A 20,098-nucleotide genomic window follows, 5' to 3' on the forward strand; every position below is an offset into this window, starting at 1 on the left:
AAAGAAAAATGTACGCGGACAGGATGCGGCCGGGATGCGTCTGCGCGTTGGGCACACGGCCACCGCATCCTAGAAACGGTCCGGACACGACCCATTGCCCTACCCAAACTGACAGAATCCGGGCAAAACGGACGTCCGTTCGGCGTCACGCGGTGGAGCTGGCCTTGGTCTGGCAGGGTGAATCCTGGGCCGCCGAGTTCGAAATACTACTTTGTTTCTTTCCCGAGGCAGATCCGATCCACTGATCCCGAGTAGTACGAACACAATATCTGCTGTCGTGGCCTAAATCAGTGTGCACGTGATCGTGTTTGGTGGACATGAGTGGTGGTGTCCATGTCAAACAATCCACGCCGCCTATAAGAAAATCCGGGAAAACGAGTCCAAGTTTCCATCCCAGCTGCTACTAATCAAACATCTTTATCCACCCAACTAACCAAATAATGGGCATAGCGATCGCAGCATCGCAGCCGAGGCCGCTTGCCAATCGACGCCTATATATAGACCTGCTCGCAGCTTTAGCCAGCCACACCACTACAACAGCAGAAAGCATTCTACCACCAGACCGACCGCACAGTTGAAGTGAGATCTGCGCTAAGGGTTCATCAGCAACCATGAAGAGCACCAAGCTCGCGGCGATCCTGATCCTCCAGGCCGTCCTGGTCATGGGGATCCTCTCACACGTGAACGGTAAGCTGCTGATGCTCAATCATTTCACCTCTTCCTAGACAAAGCTCGATCATTCCGTGATGCCCAGAGGGAGGGGAGGCTTCTCGTCTCGTCTTATAAGTGATATATTATCTGATTCTGATGCCGTCGGTGCCTTTGCGTGCGTGCAGCCGACTATTTCCCCAAGTGCTGCAACAACTGCAGGTCCTTCTCGGGGGTCGACGTCTGCGACGACGCCCACCCCCAGTGCCCCAAGGGCTGCTCGGCCTGCCGCGTGGTGACGCCGAGCCCTCACAAGACGTTCCGGTGCGCCGACATGAAGAGCACCGTCGATGGCACCTGCGGCGGGCCATGCAAGAAGCACTGATCCGTTCAGGGCTTCAGGCTCAGACGAGGTGTGCCGCCTAAAATAAAGCTCAGATGAGATGAGCAGTCATGGTGCCTATGCTTGTGTGTGGGTCGTGCTATACGGCCAACAATATGTATACTGCTATCGTCGTGTCTTGGTCAATGTGTTTTCTCTCTCGAGAAAGGCTGGTGGTGCTTGTACTTGTTCACCTATTCTCCGTCAATAAACACATGTGATGATTGTACTTGTTCACCTATCCGCCGTGAATAAACACATGTGATGATTGTGCTTGTACTCTTGTCTGTTATGTTTTCACGTCTCATACGAGCTGATGGAATGCTCTTTGAAATTTACCTTTCTACTTTCGGCACAACAAACAACTGTCCGACGTACTACTCTTTTACCATCTTTCGGCGGCAAGTCACAACTTTCATGGCTGCCTTTTTTTTAACGTGGTGGCTGCCAAGTTGTTTGCAGAGTTTGCTAAATTGACTACATGAAATGTGTCTGCAGTCACGCGTTTGTTAAATTTGCCTGCCTGTATAAAAAAGTATGGCTAAAAATTGAACTTGCTGTTTGCGAACCACCTGAAGTTGTTAGAACTTTATTATTCTCAAAACCTCAATTATCTTCTTCCTTTCGCCTTGATCATGAACAGTGAAAGGTTTCGTATTAATTAGATCTTATCTCAATTCATTCGAAAGCATAACCAGGCTTTGGACTAAAGTTGGTTCAGCACTTCAGCATCACATAGTACTTGCAAAAATGTAACAAAAAAACATACGAACCGGCTGATTTTTTTTTTTTACATTTTCTCTATGTAGTCTGAAATTTTCAAAAATCAACCTTTTAGGTTTCAAAAGTTCTGAAAAATAAGACAGACATCACTGGGATGTATACTTCATGTTTTTAAAGTTTTCATACTATAAGTCTATAATTTTGTTATTTTATGTGTAGCTCACATCAAAACTTCGTCATGAACACTTGACAAACATGTACTAGTATGCATCCCTATATGCGATGAAAACATGCAACAAGAAATTAACCCTAATAACTCATATATGAGTATTTAACAAAAATGTGGAGCTAACAGACCCCTCAAACTTAACTCCTCAAAATCAAATTGTGGACAAACAACTCATACAAAACTCAAGCTGAGACTAGATTAAGACCACATAATGATTAATTATACAAAGTACTTCATAACTAAACATCATAACTAAAGTAGATACCACTTGCTTAGATTTAAATCCAGCTACTTTAGAGCCAAAATGTACTAATCTTTGTCGGAATCGAGGTAGATCACGCATGGCTTGCCGAAGCGCGATGCATCGGCGTCAGGGCTCTCGCCATGCCACCGGCGCATCGCCAGGGTCATATGAGTCATCGGCAGCGAGCTCGCTGAGAGTGTGTCCCGCTGTCGATCCTGGCCAAGACACAATGATTCATGGCCACCTTGCGCTCGTTGGCGATGAGGAAGTGCTTGAAACAGAGATCGACCTCCGTCACCTTCGGGTCAGCGTCGAACCTGGTGGTGGCATTGGCATGCTCCGCCACGAGCTGAGCATTAGTCGCCCGACGGTCCTCCTCTTGGAGCAATGCCTTATCATACTCCTGCTCCTCCTCCGGTCGTTGGCACCACCTTGTCCTTGGCTTCCTCGGCCATCGGCCCATCCTCGTCCTCTGCCTCGGCCCCTCCTCTTCTTCCTCTACCTCCACCTTCTCCTTCATGACCGCCGTGAGCTGGACCGCCTTAGGCGCATTGTCGGAGTCGTCGTCACCAAGATCGACGAATCAACGGGGATGACGTTGATTTCGGCCACATGAATGTGTTGAGCGGCTTGAGACCCAAGAGGAAGGGTATGTAGAAAGTAAGCAAGTATTTCACTTAGTTGAGAACCAAGGTTTATTGACCCATTGGAGCTCTTGAACAAAAGCTGATGATCGACACCTGCACGGAACAACAAATTTCTTCTTGGTCCCCAACTATACCAGTTAGATTCTCAGCCTCACTAGCCTTGCTAGTAACAAGGATTAACTAGTGTGGTAGAAAATGATGATTGTATGCAAATAAACAAATCAATTCAGATTGTAAGGAACAATAATAGAGGTTTGTTGCGGTTGTATTTATAGCAATGTCAACAAATCCAACATTACATATTTAACATTCCAATGAGTCCTTCTACCCACTTAAAAAATACTCTTAAGATCTCCATTTGAGGTTGGGAGCTCATATAGTACTTCCTTCCTTTTGTGTAGTACTAGAACAATGCCCGTGGTTGCAACGGGACATAAATATTCTAGTACAATAGATTGTGATTTACCTGTTAATAATAATGCAATTGTGTAAATAAATGTTCATCAAATTCTGACCGTGAATTACCTTATATTTCAATTAGAAGTTTGGTAAGTAAATTAAAGTGGAATTGGTTCAGAAGGTAAGTAAATGAAGGTGATTTTGAAATAAGGGGTGGTGGAAAGAAAGGTCAAATGGGAACCTTACGTTCTTTGTAAGTAGTAGAGTCACCTAAAACAGAGCGACGTCACAAATATGTCATTTTAGGTGCGCTGCACAAACACTCTTACAGAAAAAGTGTTCTGCGTAAAGGTGACAATAGCAGTGTTATGTGTTTGTTCCCTATTCATATAAAATGAACAAGATATTGACTTTCTGAATTTAATATTGTACCTATATAGGTATTGCTAAGTTAATAGCCAATTGAAAATAGCATGCATACGACTATAACAAACCATCCTAACATAGTACTATAGCGAACTCCTAACACATATCACTTAATTAGATCAAAACTTTGAGTGCAGGTAGCTAAAACATAGATCCTAAAACAAAAGTGCTCTTCTGAACCTGAGCTCACATGCACCCTCAAGAACAGTAAAATAATAAAAAAATCGGATTCATGGGGCTGCACCTGAGATTGAAATCAGAAATTCCATGTCCATCCTGTTTGAACTACGCCATCCTTTCCCTTATCCCTAAGGTCAAGGGTGGTGATAATATCCATTTGTTTTGGCCTGTAGGTCTTATTAACTATTTTTCTAAGTTCCATGTGAACTGTTTTGCCATTAGGCTCTCTCAATAGCCCACTGCTCAATTAGTAGTACCCAAACCACTTTTTTCAAAGGTTGTTATTTTCCGTGGATGGGATCCCTCTCTCTTCATGAGATTATTCACGAGCTTCGGTCTAGGGGAATAGAAGCTATTGTCCTCAAAGTAACTTTGAGAAGGTGTAAGATTGTGTTTGATGGTCCTTCCTATGTGAGGTCCTCGTTGCAAAATGTTTTGATTCTAGCCATGTTCATCACATTATGAGTTTGGTTAGTGGGGCGGTATGGAGATGTGTGTCAATGGGGTTGTTGGACTCAATTTTTATAAACAATAGAGACTCTCGCCAAGGTGATCCTTTCTCCACTTTGTTCTTTAAGTTCGTGGCGGACGAGCAATCCCTCATTCTTAAATGTGCCTCCTCTATCGGCCACATCTCCGGGGTGGCTTCATAGCTTTACCTTATGGGATTTTGCACCTACCATATGTTGATAACATGATTATCCTGATCGAAGAATATGACCTTCAAATCATAGACCTCAAGTTCATCTTACTTTGTTTTGAGGCCTTGTCCGGCCTCAAAATTAATCTCAACAAGAGTGAGATTATGACCCTGGGTTGATCCCCTTTGGAATAAGTTTGTATTGCAAAGTTTCTTAATTGCAAACTTGGATCCTTCCCTATTAACTACCTCGGATTCCTATCTCTCCATTCAAGATCTGTGCCTCCTATTTTATCCCTATTTAGCAAAATGCTGGATCTAGGGTCGCCCTTGAAGAGGCAAATACAAATCCTCGCCAGTAAAGTCGTGCTTATTAACGTGTGTGTATCTAGTTTACATATGTACATTCTGGGCTTCTATCGTCTCTTGGAAAGTAATCACTCCATTTTTGACAAACATCATAGTGGTTTTGTTGGAGTGTGGTGGGTAACCATAAGAAATATAGATTTGTTAAGTGGAAGCTCATGTGTCAACACAAAAACCTTGGGGGTTGGGAATTATTAACACCTCTGTCATGAACAAATGCTCATTATGAAATGGTGGTGGAAATTTGCGATGCTGAGAAAAAAACTCTTTGGGGACATTCTCAAAGCTAAGTACTTCCCTAACTGTAATCCCTTGATAGCCAATCCTCGAGGTGGCTCCCGTTTGGAAGTTGATTCTCAAAGTTTGAAATGAATCTAAGAGCCATGTTAAGTTGTGGTTAGTGATTGTGTCTCGACTAGGTTTTGGATGGACATGGTAGGGGGCCCTCTACCTCTCTTTCCCTACCATATTTCTGTATTGCCCTAATCCCGAGATCTCTATTATGGTGCTCCCTATCAATAATTTGGACTTTTGGGTTCGTTGGTCCTTGTCCCCTACACAGCTTACAAAGTGGCAGGCCCTCACTACACATATCATTATGCTCTTGTCGACTTAAGGATCAAATTTCTTAGACATATTCTGCTTCCGGGAAGTTTGCTGGGAAATTGCTCTACCCAAGGGTTATTCAGGGTGTCACAATACAAGTTTCAGGGAGTGTGGAGGGCTCGCATTCCCTTAAGATCAAGATATTCCTTTGGTAAGCTATTAGTTAATTCCTTCCAGCTAGTAACCAGATTCTCAAGTGTAACGGTATGACAGATGCAAATTGTTCTCTTTGTGGAGAAAAAAGAATGTGGACATATCGTCTTCAGATGTGTTCTTGAAGAAAACAATTGTGTTCATGGTTCAATGCAACTTCGTACCCTAATAATTTCTCGGAGCTTTTCGCTATTACCGGGAACCTTTCTTGTCTCTTGGCCCGTGTCTTTTGATTTGCTTGTGGCTCAATCTTGGACTTTGTGGACTACTCGCAATAAATTTATGATCGATCACTTATTCCCTAATCGTCAAGTTGATCACCTGTTAAAACACATGCTTTTTAGCTGTTATGGAAGCCAATGGCTAAGGGTGTTGATGTTGCTGCTATTGAAGATTTCATTATCAAGATTCGTGCATCTGCTCGCACCCTACTTCCGGGCGCGCCGCCTCGAATTAGCCTAGTCGTTTCTACGTTCATGCCCCTGGGCTGACATGCACACATTTATTTTGGTTATGTAGCATTTCAATATTGATGTATCGTGATGATGGTAGAACATGTTACTTATCCTCCTTGTTGTATGGTGATAGTTTGTCATATTAGCTTTATTTATAAAGTCGGGCATAATGTCTTTTCTCTAATGCTATTTATCAACAGGGTGCAAAATAAGTTATCTTGCACCTGAGCTATTCTCACGATCGTTTTATTAAAAAATAACGTTTGTTATACAAATAGTTGCGTCTCTATTGATTTACTACGCAAAATTTGGCACAAGAAAATCAAAATATAAGTCATAAGACCACGCTGTTACATTTTTATGTATATTGTTACTATGTTTTAACATTCGCAATTTTACGTAGCATAAAATATGTTTTACAGCTGATGTGTATTTTCTTACGCTCTTGTTTGACTTCCGACGTAAGATAAAATTTTCGGTACGTGAAAATATGGTGCAGTGATATTAAAATAGAGGGGGCAAAGAATACACTCTGGGTGGTGAACAAGCATTATGTGCCCTCGGCAAAAAAAACTATCATTACAGCTCAATGCGACACAAATATATACTCAACTATTTTTTCCCGCCCAGGGGCACATAATGACGTGTACTCCCTCCGTTCCCAAATGTAAGTCTTTTTAGAGATTCTAATATAGACTACATTCAGAGCAAAATGAGTGAATTACACTCTAAATATGCCTATATTCACCCATATGTAGTTCATATTCAAATATCTAAAAGACTTATATTTAGGAACGGAGGGAGTATTATTTTTCAATTCCTCTGTTAGATCATCTTACATTATAGTCCTGTCCTTGTCTCCTTGTGTTGCCATATTTTGTTTCATAATTTTTGGCAACTTCGACACCGTCGGAACCACATACTGGTTCGTAGTAGTAACTATTGGTAGAAAGAATCGTCCTCCTAGAAATTACTTTGCTAGGTACACTGAGGTGATCGGACGTGCGCACGCAACATGAAGAATCAAACGACCCACCGCTTCGGCGCGAATAGAAATTTTTCTTTTCATACATAACCGAATAATCCTGAGAAAGTAGGTGCGCATATGCGTTGGACATGGAAGATGGAGATGTATGCCTAACAAGTCCAAGCCGCCTTTAAAGAAAAATGAAATACGTCCAAGCTAGCCAGCATATAAAAAAAAAGTCCAAGCTAGCCAGGAGTCAAACAAGTTTATCCCAAGCACCTACCCACCACGATCACAATGTATAGCTGACGCAGCAAATTGGCATGTTTCAAGAACGGGCACCTATATATAGAGTTGCTTGTAGCTCTGGGTACACAAAACTACAGCATAAACCATCATTAGACAGGACAAGCCAATAGCTTTGCTCGACAAGTGTAGAAGCAACGATGAAGAGTAGCACGCTCGTGGCGATCCTGATTCTCCAGGCCGTCCTGGTCATGGGAATCCTCTCACAGGCGAATGGTACGTGCTGATTGCCTTTTTGTATGGCGTGGAGAGTTTAGCTTAAAAGGGATATCAAATTAGTTAATCACCTTACAAGACCATCCCTTTTGACATGCATTTGTTACCAAATGAACTAATTTGTTTGATTACACCCCCGCAAAAAAAAACTAATTTGATTGCATGTGTCCGTGCAGCCGAGTTCCCAAAATGCTGCGACAACTGCAGGTTCTTCTCGGGGGCCGTGGTCTGCGACGACGCCGGCCCCAAGTGCCGCGACGGCTGCGTGAACTGCCGCGTCGTGGAGACGAGCCCCAAGATGACGTTCCGGTGCGCCGATGCGCGCGGCGACGACGGCACGCCCTGCCCGCCCTGCAAGAAGTACTGATCGCGCATGCTCGGAACATAAGATGTTGCGCCGAAAAAACTCGGATGGGTTGAGCAGAGCCGTTGTGGTTGTACGTGCACGTGGTCCACGCCCAACAACAATTGTTGTTGTTGTCCTCGTCGTTATCTTTTCTTCTTCTTCAGAAAAAACCTGTTTTTTTTTGCGAATAGAAAAACCTGTTGTTGCTCCGTGAATAAGCACTTGTATCAATTTATGCCTCTCTGCTCAATCAAATAAAATATTTGTTTATTTGTGTCAATATATTTGTACTGTCCAGTTCCGAGTAAAAAAAGTACTGTCCAGTTCCAATGGTGGATAGATCCTTCTCGGTGTTCAAGCGTACGTACGGTCGTCACACTCGGTGCGAGTCGGGCTAACAAGGGGGTCATTTTCTCTATAAAAAATCAAGGGGATCATTAATTTACGCAAGTCAGAGGGTAGTAGCGGGTACTCCAGTATATTCCATTACTGACTACTCTCTCCGTTCCTAAATATAGGTCTTTGTAAAGATTTCACTACGAACCACATACGGATGTATGTAGATGCATTTTAGATTACAGATTCACTCATTTTGCTCCGTATGTAGTTCATAATAGAATCTCTACAAAGACTTATATTTAGAAACGAAAGGAGTAGTTTGTTTTAGCCAACCAATCATCTCGTGAATATGCATGCAGCATGCATCACGCACGTTACCAGGATACGCGTCTCGCGATCTCGTCTAGCTTGTCGGTTGCAAATATACTACTCCCTCCGTTCCTAAATATAAGTCTTCGTAGAGATTTCGCTATGGACCACATACAGATATATAGATGCATTTTAAAGTATAAATTTACTTATTTTGTTCTATATGTAGTTCATAGTAAAATATTTATAAAGACTTATATTTAGGAATAGTGCTGCTATACACACGATGGTTTTCAAACGATTTATGCACGAGAGTGCATATCCGTTCGTTCATCTATATCATCAAACGGTAGCAGACGGCCAGCACTTTGTCGTCTGCAAAGCAGTTTCGATTTACGAAATGAGTAGGTACGATCTCTCTTTGGTTATGAGTTGAGTCGTAAGTACTACTAGTACTATATCACCGTTTACCAGGGCATGTAAACACTGAGCTACGCGCTCACGGTGTCCTTTATCGAGAAAAAAAAACGCGCTCACGGTGTCGGCCATGCAGCATGCTTGAATAAAAAATGAGACACTGTTCATCGGTATAGCCATGCAAGATGGTGCAGGGACTCGGTGACGCAGATCCATCCCTGTTTGTCCTGTCTGTCCATTCCATTCATGCCTAGACGGACCCACCATGGCAACACCAGCTTGCCCTGACAAGTCCGTAGCGAGACCGACACCATGCACACCGACAGCAGCAATGGCTCTGCAGCCCACGTGCTGGGCAAGTTTCATAGCCAGGTCCAACGGGATCGGCAGGTTGAAAAAATGTTTGTTTTCATGTCGGCAAGGATCGGCGCTAGTTCGGCAAGGAGAGGGTCCAATGTGGTGGATAACAGGGGTTTATGGACCTCAAGATGATGCGGAGAAGGTGAAATTCATGACTGAGATTGCGGATGTTCGGGACCTGCATGTGGGTCCCTGGACCTTAGTGAGTCATTTCAATCTCCTCATCAATCCCGAGGATAAGAGCAATGCAAACATAAACCGACAGATGATGGCTTGTTTTAGGGCGCTCTTAAACAGGCTAAGCTAAAAGAATTGTACCTCAATGGGAGGCGGTACACGTGGACGAATGATCGGCGGCTTCCAACATTGGAGAAGATCGACCATATTTCTGTGACCAACACGTGGGAGGATATATACTCCTCTAGTCTTTTGACAACACTAGGATTGGCGGTATCGGACCACTGCTCATTACTCTTGAATCTGGACACGGAGTTTCATGTGGGCTGACGGTTTAAGTTTGAGAGCTTCTGGCCCAGAGCGGAGGACTTTCTTAAGACTATCTCTGATGCTTGGCAATCGGTGCCATCCGAGGGGAATCCTTTCCTTGTGCTAGACAATAAATTGCATGCTACGTCAATGCCTCTTCAAAAGTGGAGTGACCGCTTCATTGGCAACATACACCTGCAACTGTCCATTGCTATGGAAGTGATCGCAAGACTAGACGTGGCGGCAGAAGCTCGCACACTCACTGACCAAGAACATGGACTGCGCAAAATACTCAAGAAGAAGTTGCTTGGCCTCAGCTCGTTCGATAGGTCCCTTGCCCGACAGCGTTCACGTCTACTACACCTGAAGGATGGGGATGCAAGTACAAAGTTCTTCCACTGACATGCCCGCCACTGAGAGAGGAAGAATGCCATAACCACCATGCAATATAATGGCAAAGTTTTCACAAGACAAGACAAGATATCTGAGGCAATGGATGATTACTATGCTGCGTTATTGGGATCTGCAACTGCGCGGGAACACTCACTTAACTTGGATCTCTTAGACTTGTCGTCGCATGATCTGTTGCACCTAGAGGTCCCTTTCTCGGAGGAAGAGGTGGAGAAAACGATCAAGTCGATGCCCCTGGATAAGGCACCGGGGCCGAACGGATTTACTGGCCGCTTCTACACGACATGCTGGCAGATTATCAAACACGATTTCATGCGAGCCCTGCCACAGTTCTACAGTGGTGATATGAGAGGGTTGGCGGTCGTCAATAAAGCGATTGTCTCACTTCTACCGAAGAAAGATGGTGTTCTGGATAATAAGGATTACAAACCGGTCAGCCTAATGCATGGGGCTGTCAAAATTTTAAACAAGGTTCTTGCATCAAGACTTACGGTCGATCTTCCCAGTCTGGTGGGGCATTACCGGAGCGCTTTCGTCCATGGACGTTCACTCCACGACAACCTTATGTTGGTTCAATGCACAGCAAGGTGGCAACATGCGCTGAAAAATCCAACAATAGTGTTAAAGCTCGACATTTTGAAGGCATTTCACCCCGTTCAATGGCCATTCGTGATTGAGGTTCTAAAGCGGATGGGTTTTGGCGAGAGGTGGATATCTTGGGTGTGTGGCCTTCTATCTACTTCATCCACGAGAATTATGACGAATGGAATCCCCGTAAAAACGATCTTCAACTGCCAAGGACTACATCATGGAGATCCCGTGTCGCCCATGATATTCATCTTATGCATGGAACCCATCCATCGTCTATTCCAGTATTCCACACACCGAGGCCTACTAGAACAGTTGGCCAGGACAGGAGTACACCAGCACGTGTCCATGTTTGCAAATGACGTGATGGTCTTCTTCAAACCTACTGAGCTAGAGGCGAGTACATGCAATGCCATCTTGACGCTTTTTGGACAGGCATCGGGACTTGTTGTGAATATGGCAAAGAGCACGACCGTACCAATTCGATGCTCTCAGGAGATGATAGATATGGTGGGCACATTGTTGGGCTGCACTGTTGGGTAACGTAGTAATTTAAAAAAAATCCTACGCACACGCAAGATCATGGTGATGCATAGCAACGAGACGGGAGAGTGTTGTCCGCGTACCCTCGTAGACCGAAAGCGGAAGCGTTATGACAACGCGATTGATGTAGTCGTACGTCTTCACGATTGACCGATCCTAGTACCGAACGTACGGCACCTCCGCGATCTGCACACGTTCAGCTCGGTGACGTCCCACGAACTCACGATCCAGTAGAGCTTCAAGGCAGAGCTTCGTCAGCACGACGGCGTGATGACGGTGATGATGAAGTTACCGGTGCATGGCTTCGCCTAAGCACTACGACGATATGACCGAGGTGGATTATGGTGGAGGGGGGCACCGCACACGGCTAAGAGATCAATGATCAACTTGTGTGTTCTAGGGTGCCCCCTTGCCCCCGTATATAAAGGAGCAAGGGGGGAGGCCGGCCGGCCTTGGGGCGCGCCAAGGAGAGGGGGGAGTCCTCCTCCTAGTGGGAGTAGGACTCCCCTTTCCTTGTCCAACTAGGAAGGAGGAAGGGGAAAGGAAGGAGAGGGAGAGAGGGAGGAAAGAGGGGGCGCCGCCCCCCTCCTTGTCCAATTCGGACTCCCAAGGGGGGGCGCGCGGCCAGCCCTAGGCCCTCTCCTCTCTCTCCCACAAGGACAATGTTGGCCCATTATATCCCCCGGGGGTTCCGATAACTCCCCCCGGCACTCCGATAAATATCCGGTGACCCCCGGAACTCATCCGGTGTCCGAATATAGTCGTCCAATATATCAATCTTTATGTCTCGACCATTTCGAGTCTCCTCGTCATGTCGGTGATCACATCCGGGACTCCGAACTATCTTCGATACATCAAAACACATAAACTCATAATACCGATCGTCATCGAACATTAAGCGTGCGGACCCTACGGGTTCGAGAACTATGTAGACATGACCGAGACTCATCTCCGGTCAATAACCAATAGCGGAACCTAGATGCTCATATTTGTTCCTACATATTCTACGAAGATCGTTATCGGTCAAACCGCATACCAACATACATTGTTCCCTTTGTCATCGGTATGTTACTCGCCCGAGATTCGATCGTCGGTATCTCAATACCTAGTTCAATCTCGTTACCGGCAAGTCTCTTTACTCGTTCCGTAATGCATCATCCCGCAACTAACTTAGTAGTTACATTGCTTGCAAGGCTTATAGTGATGTGCATTACCGAGAGGGCCCGGAGATACCTCTCCGACAATCAAATGCTAAGCTAACGGAATGGGTCAAGTCAATCAAATCATTCTCTAATGATGTGATCCTGTTAATCAAATGACAACTGATGTCTATGGTTAGGAAACATAACCATCTTTGATTCAACGAGCTAGTCAAGTAGAGGCATACTAGTGACACTCTGTTTGTCTATGTATTCACACATGTACTAAGTTTCCGGTTAATACAATTCTAGCATGAATAATAAATATTTATCATGATATAAGGAAATATAAATAACAACTTTATTATTGCATCTAGGGCATATTTCCTTCAGTCTCTCACTTGCACTAGAGTCAATAATCTAGATTACATAGTAATGATTCTAACACCCATGGAGTCTTGGTGCTGATCATGTTTTGCTCGTGAGAGAGGCTTAGTCAACGGGTCTGCAACATTCTGATCTGTATGTATATTGCAAATCTCTATGTCTCCCTCCTTGACTTGATCGCGGATGGAATTGAAGCGTCTCTTGATGTGCTTGGTTGTCTTGTGAAATCAGGATTCCTTTGCCAAGGCAATTGCACCAGTATTGTCACAAAAAAAATTCATTGGACCCGATGCACTAGGTATGACACCTAGATCGGATATGAACTCCTTCATCCAGAATCCTTCATTTGCTGCTTCCAAAGCAGCTATGTACTCCGCTTCACACGTAGATCCCGGCACGACCCTTCGCTTAGAACTGCACCAACTGACAGCTCCACCGTTCAATATAAATACGTATCCGGTTTGCGACTTAGAGTCATCCGGATCAGGTCAAAGCTTGCATTGATGTAACCATTTACGACGAGCTCTTTGTCACCTCCATAAACGAGAAACATATCCTTAGTCCTTTTCAGGTATTTCAGGATGTTCTTGACCGCTGTCCAGTGATCCTCTCCTGGATTACTTTGGTACCTCCCTGCTAAACTTATAGCAAGGCACACATCAGGTCTGGTACACAACATTGCATACATGATAGAGCCTATGGCTGAAGCATAGGGAACACCTTTCATTTTCTCTCTATCTTCTGCAGTGGTCGGGCATTGAGTCTGACTCAACTTCACACCTTGTAACACAGGCAAGAACCCTTTCTTTGCTTGATCCATTTTGAACTTCTTCAAAACTTTGTCAAGGTATGTGCTCTGTGAAAGTCCAATTAAGCGTCTTGATCTATCTCTATAGATCTTAATGCCCAATATATAAGCAGCTTCACCGAGGTCTTTCACTGAAAAACTCTTATTCATGTATCCTTTTATGCTATCCAGAAATTCTATATCATTTCCAATCAACAATATGTCATCCACATATAATATTAGAAATGCTACAGAGCTCCCACTCACTTTCTTATAAATGTAGGCTTCTCCAAAAGTCTGTATAAAACCATATGCTTTGATCACACTATCAAAACGTTTATTCCAACTCCGAGATGCTTGCACCAGTCCATAAATGGATCGCTGGAGCTTGCACACTTTGTTAGCACCCTTTGGATCGATAAAACATTCAGGTTGCATCATATACAACTCTTCTTCCAGTAATCCATTCAGGAATGCAGTCTTTACATCCATTTGCCAAATTTCATAATCATAAATGCAGCAATTACTAACATGATTCGGCCAGACTTAAGCATCGCTACGGGTGAGAAGGTCTCATCGTAGTTAACTCCTTGAACTTGCCGAAAACCTTTTGCAACAAGTCGAGCTTTGTAGACAGTAACATTACCGTTAGCGTCAGTCTTCTCCTTGAAGATCCATTTATTCTCGATGGCTTGCCGATCATCGGGCAAGTCAACCAAAGTCCACACTTTGTTCTCATACATGGATCCCATCTCAGATTTCATGGCCTCAAGCCATTTTGCGGAATCTGGGCTCATCATCGCTTCCTCATAGTTCGTAGGTTCATCATGGTCAAGTAACATGACCTCCAGAACAGGATTACCGTACCACTCTGGTGTGGATCTTACTCTGGTTGACCTACGAGGTTCGGTAGTAACTTGAGCTGAAGTTGCATGATCATCATCATTAGCTTCCTCACTAATTGGTGTAGGAGTCACAAGAACAGATTTCTGTGATGAACTACTTTCCAATAAGGGAGCAGGTATAGTTACCTCATCAAGTTCTACTTTCCTCCCACTCACTTCGTTCGAGAGAAACTCCTTCTCTAGAAAGGATCCATTCTTAGCAACGAATGTCTTGCCTTCGGATCTGTGATAGAAGGTGTACCCAACAGTCTCCTTTGGGTATCCTATGAAGACACATTTCTCCGATTTGGGTTCGAGCTTATCAGGTTGAAGCTTTTTCACATAAGCATTGCAGCCCCAAACTTTAAGAAACGACAACTTTGGTTTCTTGCCAAACCATAGTTCATAAGGTGTCGTCTCAACGGATTTAGATGGTGCCCTATTTAACGTGAATGCAGCCGTCTCTAAAGCATAACCCCAAAATGATAGCAGTAAATCAGTAAGAGACATCATAGATCGCACCATATCCAGTAAAGTACAATTACGACGTTCGGACACACCATTACGCTGTGGTGTTACGGGTGGCGTGAGTTGCAAAACTATTCCGCATTGCTTCAAATGAAGACCAAACTCGTAACTCAAATATTCTCCTCCACGATCAGATCGTAGAAACTTTATTTTCTTGTTACGATGATTTTCCACTTCACTATGAATTTTTTTGAACTTTTCAAATGTTTCAGACTTATGCTTCATCAAGTAGATATACCCATATATGCTCAAATCATATGTGAAGGTGAGAAAATAACGATACCCACCGCGAGCTTCAATATTCATTGGACCACATACATCAGTATGTATGATTTCCAACAAATCTATTGCTCGCTCCATTGTTCCAGAGAACGGAGTTTTAGTCATCTTGCCCATGAGGCATGGTTCGCAAGTACCAAGTGATTCCAAAAGTCCATCAGAATGGAGTTTCTTCATGCGCTTTACACCAATATGACCTAAACGGCAGTGCCACAAATAAGTTGCACTATTATTATCGACTCTGCATCTTTTGGCTTCAATGTTATGAATATGTGTATCACTACTATCGAGATTCAATATAAATAGACCACTCTTCAAGGGTGCATGACCATAAAAGATATTACTCATATAAATAGAACAACCATTATTCTCTGATTTAAATGAATAACTGTCTCGCATCAAACAAGATCCAGATATAATGTTCATGCTCAACGCTGGCACCAAATAACAATTATTCAGGTCTAAAACTAACCCCGAAGGTAGATGTAGAGGTAGCGTGCCGACCGCGATCACATCAACTTTGGAACCATTTCCCACGCGCATCGTCAGCTCGTCCTTGGCCAATCTTCGCTTAATCCGTAGTCCCTGTTTCGAGTTGCAAATATTAGCAACAGAACCAGTATCAAATACCCAGGTGCTACTGCGAGCATTAGTAAGGTACACATCAATAACATGTATATCACATATACCTTTGTTCATCTTGCCATCCTTCTCATCCGCCAAATACTTGGGGCAGTTCCGCTTCCAGTGACCAGTCCCTTTGCAGTAGAAGCACTCAGTCTCAGGCTTAGGTCCAGACTTGGGTTTCTTCACTTGAGCAGCAACTTGCTTGCCGTTCTTCCTGAAGTTTCCCTTCTTCCCTTTACCCTTTTTGTTGAAACTGGTGGTCTTGTTGACCATCAACACTTGATGCTCCTTCTTGATTTCTACCTCCGCAACCTTTAGCATCGCGAAGAGCTCGGGAATTGTCTTATACATCCCTTGCTTGTTATAGTTCATCACGAAGCTCTTGCAGCTTGGTGGCACTGATTGAAGAATTCTGTCAATGACACTATCATCCGGAAGGTTAACTCCCAGTTGAATCAAGTGATTGTTATACCCAGACATTTTGAGTATATGCTCACTGACATAACTATTCTCCTCCATCTTGCAGCTGTAGAACTTATTGGAGACTTCATATCTCTCAATCCGGGCATTTGCTTGAAATATTAACTTCAACTCCTGGAACATCTCATATGCTCCATGACGTTCAAAACGTCGTTGAAGTCCCGGTTCTAAGCCGTAAAGCATGGCACACTGAACTATCGAGTAGTCATCAGCTTTGCTCTGCCAGACGTTCATAACATCTGGCGTTGCTCCTGCAGTGGGTTTTGCACCTAGCGGTGCTTCCAGGACGCAATTCTTCTATGCAGCAATGAGGATAATCCTCAAGTTACGGACCCAGTCCGTGTAGTTGCAACCATCATATTTCAACTTAGCTTTCTCTAGGAACACATTAAAATTCAACGGAACAACAACATGGGCCATCTATCTACAACAACATAGACATGCAAAATACTATCAGGTACTAAGTTCATGATAAATTAAAGTTCAATTAATCAAATTACTTAAGAACTCCCACTTAGATAGACATCCCTCTAATCATCTAAGTGATCACGTGATCCATATCAACTAAACCATGTCCGATCAACACGTGAGATGGAGTAGTTTTCAATGGTGAACATCACTATGTTGATCATATCTACTATATGATTCACGCTCGACCTTTCGGTCTCAGTGTTCCGAGGCCATATCTGCATATGCTAGGCTCGTCAAGTTTAACCCGAGTATTCTGCGTGTGCAAAACTGGCTTGCACCCGTTGTATGTGAACGTAGAGCTTATCACACCCGATCATCACGTGGTGTCTCGGCACGATGAACTTTCGCAACGGTGCATACTCAGGGAGAACACTTGTACCTTGAAATTTAGTGAGAGATCATCTTATAATGCTACCGTCGATCTAAGCAAAATAAGATGCATAAAGGATAAACATCACATACAATCAATATAAGTGATATGATATGGCCATCATCATCTTGTGCCTTTGATCTCCATCTCCAAAGCACCGTCATGATCACCATCATCACCGGCGCGACACCTTGATCTTCATTGTAGCATCGTTGTCGTCTCGCCAACTATTGCTTCTACGACTATCGCTACCGCTTAGTGATAAAGTAAAGCAATTGCATGACGATTGCATTTCATACAATAAAGCGACAACCATATGGCTCCTGCCAGTTGCCGATAACTTTGTTACAAAACATGATCATCTCATACAATAAAATTTAGCATCACGTCTTGGCCATATCACATCACAACATGCCCTGCAAAAACAAGTTAGACGTCCTCTAATTTATTGTTGCAAGTTTTAGGTGGCTGCTACGGGCTGAGCAAGAACCGTTCTTACCTACGCATCAAAACGACAACGATATTTCATCAAGTATGTGCTGTTTTAACCTTCAACAAGGACCGGGCGTAGCCACACTCGATTCAACTAAAGTTGGAGAAAATGACACCCGCCAGCCACCTGTGTGCAAAGCACGTCGGTAGAACCAGTCTCGCGTAAGCGTACGCGTAATGTCGGTCCGGGCCGCTTCATCCAACAATACCGCCGAACCAAAGTGTGACATGTTGGTAAGCAGTATGACTAGTATCGCCCACAACTCACTTGCGTTCTACTCGTGCATATAACATCTACGCATAAACCTGGATCGGATGCCACTGTTTGGTAACGTAGTAATTTCAAAAAAAATCCTGCGCACACGCAAGATCATGGTGATGCATAGCAACGAGAGGGGAGAGTGTTGTCCACGTACCCTCATAGACCGAAAGCGAAAGCATTATGACAACGCGGTTGATGTAGTCGTACGTCTTCACGATCGACCGATCCTAGTACCGAACGTACGTCACCTCCGCGATCTGCACACGTTTAGCTCGGTGACGTCCCACGAACTCACGATCCAGTACAGCTTCGAGGGAGAGCTTCGTCAGCACGACAGCGTGATGACGGTGATGATGAAGTTACCGGTGCAGGGCTTCGCCTAAGCACTACGACGATATGACCGAGGTGGATTATGGTGGAGGGGGGCACCGCACATGGCTAAGAGATCAATGATCAACTTGTGTGTTCTAGGATGCCCCCTTGCCCCCGTATATAAAGGAGCAAGGGGGGAGGCCGGCCGGCCTTGGGGCGCGCCAAGGAGAGGGGGGTGTCCTCCTCCTAGTGGGAGTAGGACTCCCCTTTCCTAGTCCAACTAGGAAGGAGGAATGGGAAAGGAAGGAGAGGGAGAGAGGGAGGAAAGAGGGGGCGCCGCCCCCTCCTTGTCCAATTCGGACTCCCAAGGGGGGGCGGCCAGCCCTAGGACCTCTCCTTTCTCTCCCACAAGGCCCATGTCGGCCCATTATATCTCCCGGGGGTTCCGATAACCCCCCCCAGCACTCCGATAAATATACGGTGAGCCCCGGAACTCATTCGGTGTCCGAATATAGTCGTCCAATATATCAATCTTTATGTCTCGACCATTTCGAGACTCCTCGTCATGTCCTTGATCACATCCGGGACTCCGAACTATCTTCGGTACATCAAAACACATAAACTCATAATACCGATCGTCACCGAACGTTAAGCATGCGGACCCTACGGGTTCGAGAACTATGTAGACATGACCGAGACTCATCTCCGGTCAATAACCAATAGCGGAATCTGGATGCTCATATTGGTTCCTACATATTCTACGAAGATCTTTATCGGTCAAACCGCATAACAACATACGTTGTTCACTTTGTCATCGGTATGTTACTTGCCCGAGATTCGATCGTCGGTATCTCAATACCTAGTTCAATATCGTTACCGGCAAGTCTCTTTACTCATTCCGTAATGCATCATCCCACAACTAACTCATTAGTTACATTGCTTGCAAGGCTTATAGTGATGTGCATTACCGAGAGGGCACAGAGATACCTCTCCGACAATCGCAGTGACAAATCCTAATCTTGATCTATGCCAGCTCAACAAGTACCATCGGAGACACCTGTAGAGCACCTTTATAATCACCCAGTTACATTGAGACGTTTGGTAGCACACAAAGTGTTCCTCCGGTATTCGGGAGTTGCATAATCTCATAGTCATAGGAACATGTATAAGTCATGAAGAAAGCAATAGCAATATACTAAACGATCAAATGCTAAGCTAACGGAATGGGTCAAGTCAATCACATCATTCTCTAATGATGTGATCTTGTTAATCAAATGACAACTGATGTCTATGGTTAGGAAACGTAACCATCTTTGATTCAACGAGCTAGTCAAGTAGAGGCATACTAGTGACACTCTGTTTGTCTATGTATTCACACATGTAATAAGTTTCCAGTTAATACAATTCTAGCATGAATAATAAACATTTATCATGATATAAGGAAATATAAATAACAACTTTATTATTGCCTCTATGGCATATTTCCTTCATGCACGAGCTCCGGCTTTCCGTGCACATACTTGGGATTACCTTTAACCCTCCGAAAGCAGACAACAGCACAACTTCAGGGTCTAGTGGAACGCCTGGCAAGATGCCTTCCAAACTGGTAGGCGGCGATGATGCCAAAGAGTGGGCGCCTTATTCTAATTACATCAGTGCTGTGCGCCATTCTGATCCACTCTATGATGGCACTT

General features: G+C 44.3%; 2 protein-coding genes across 2 annotated transcripts; both read left to right on the forward strand.

Annotated features, from left to right (window-relative positions):
• The first annotated feature begins 450 nt into the window (after positions 1-450).
• Positions 451-1,309, forward strand: LOC109755131 (Bowman-Birk type wound-induced proteinase inhibitor WIP1). The gene is made up of 2 exons (XM_020314016.3): positions 451-687; positions 837-1,309. Exons 1-2 carry the CDS (start codon positions 612-614, stop codon positions 1,031-1,033), a joined length of 273 nt encoding a protein of 90 aa, XP_020169605.1. The 5' UTR covers positions 451-611; the 3' UTR covers positions 1,034-1,309.
• A 6,091-nt stretch (positions 1,310-7,400) lies between these two features.
• LOC109755132 (Bowman-Birk type wound-induced proteinase inhibitor WIP1) lies at positions 7,401-8,211 on the forward strand. Its single transcript, XM_020314017.4, has 2 exons — positions 7,401-7,587; positions 7,764-8,211. The coding sequence occupies exons 1-2, from the start codon at positions 7,512-7,514 to the stop codon at positions 7,952-7,954; spliced, it is 267 nt and encodes an 88-aa protein (XP_020169606.1). The 5' UTR covers positions 7,401-7,511; the 3' UTR covers positions 7,955-8,211.
• The last annotated feature ends 11,887 nt before the right edge of the window (positions 8,212-20,098 follow it).

The sequence above is a fragment of the Aegilops tauschii genome, chromosome 1, assembly GCF_002575655.3.
Source record: "Aegilops tauschii subsp. strangulata cultivar AL8/78 chromosome 1, Aet v6.0, whole genome shotgun sequence".
Classification (NCBI taxonomy): domain Eukaryota; kingdom Viridiplantae; phylum Streptophyta; class Magnoliopsida; order Poales; family Poaceae; genus Aegilops; species Aegilops tauschii.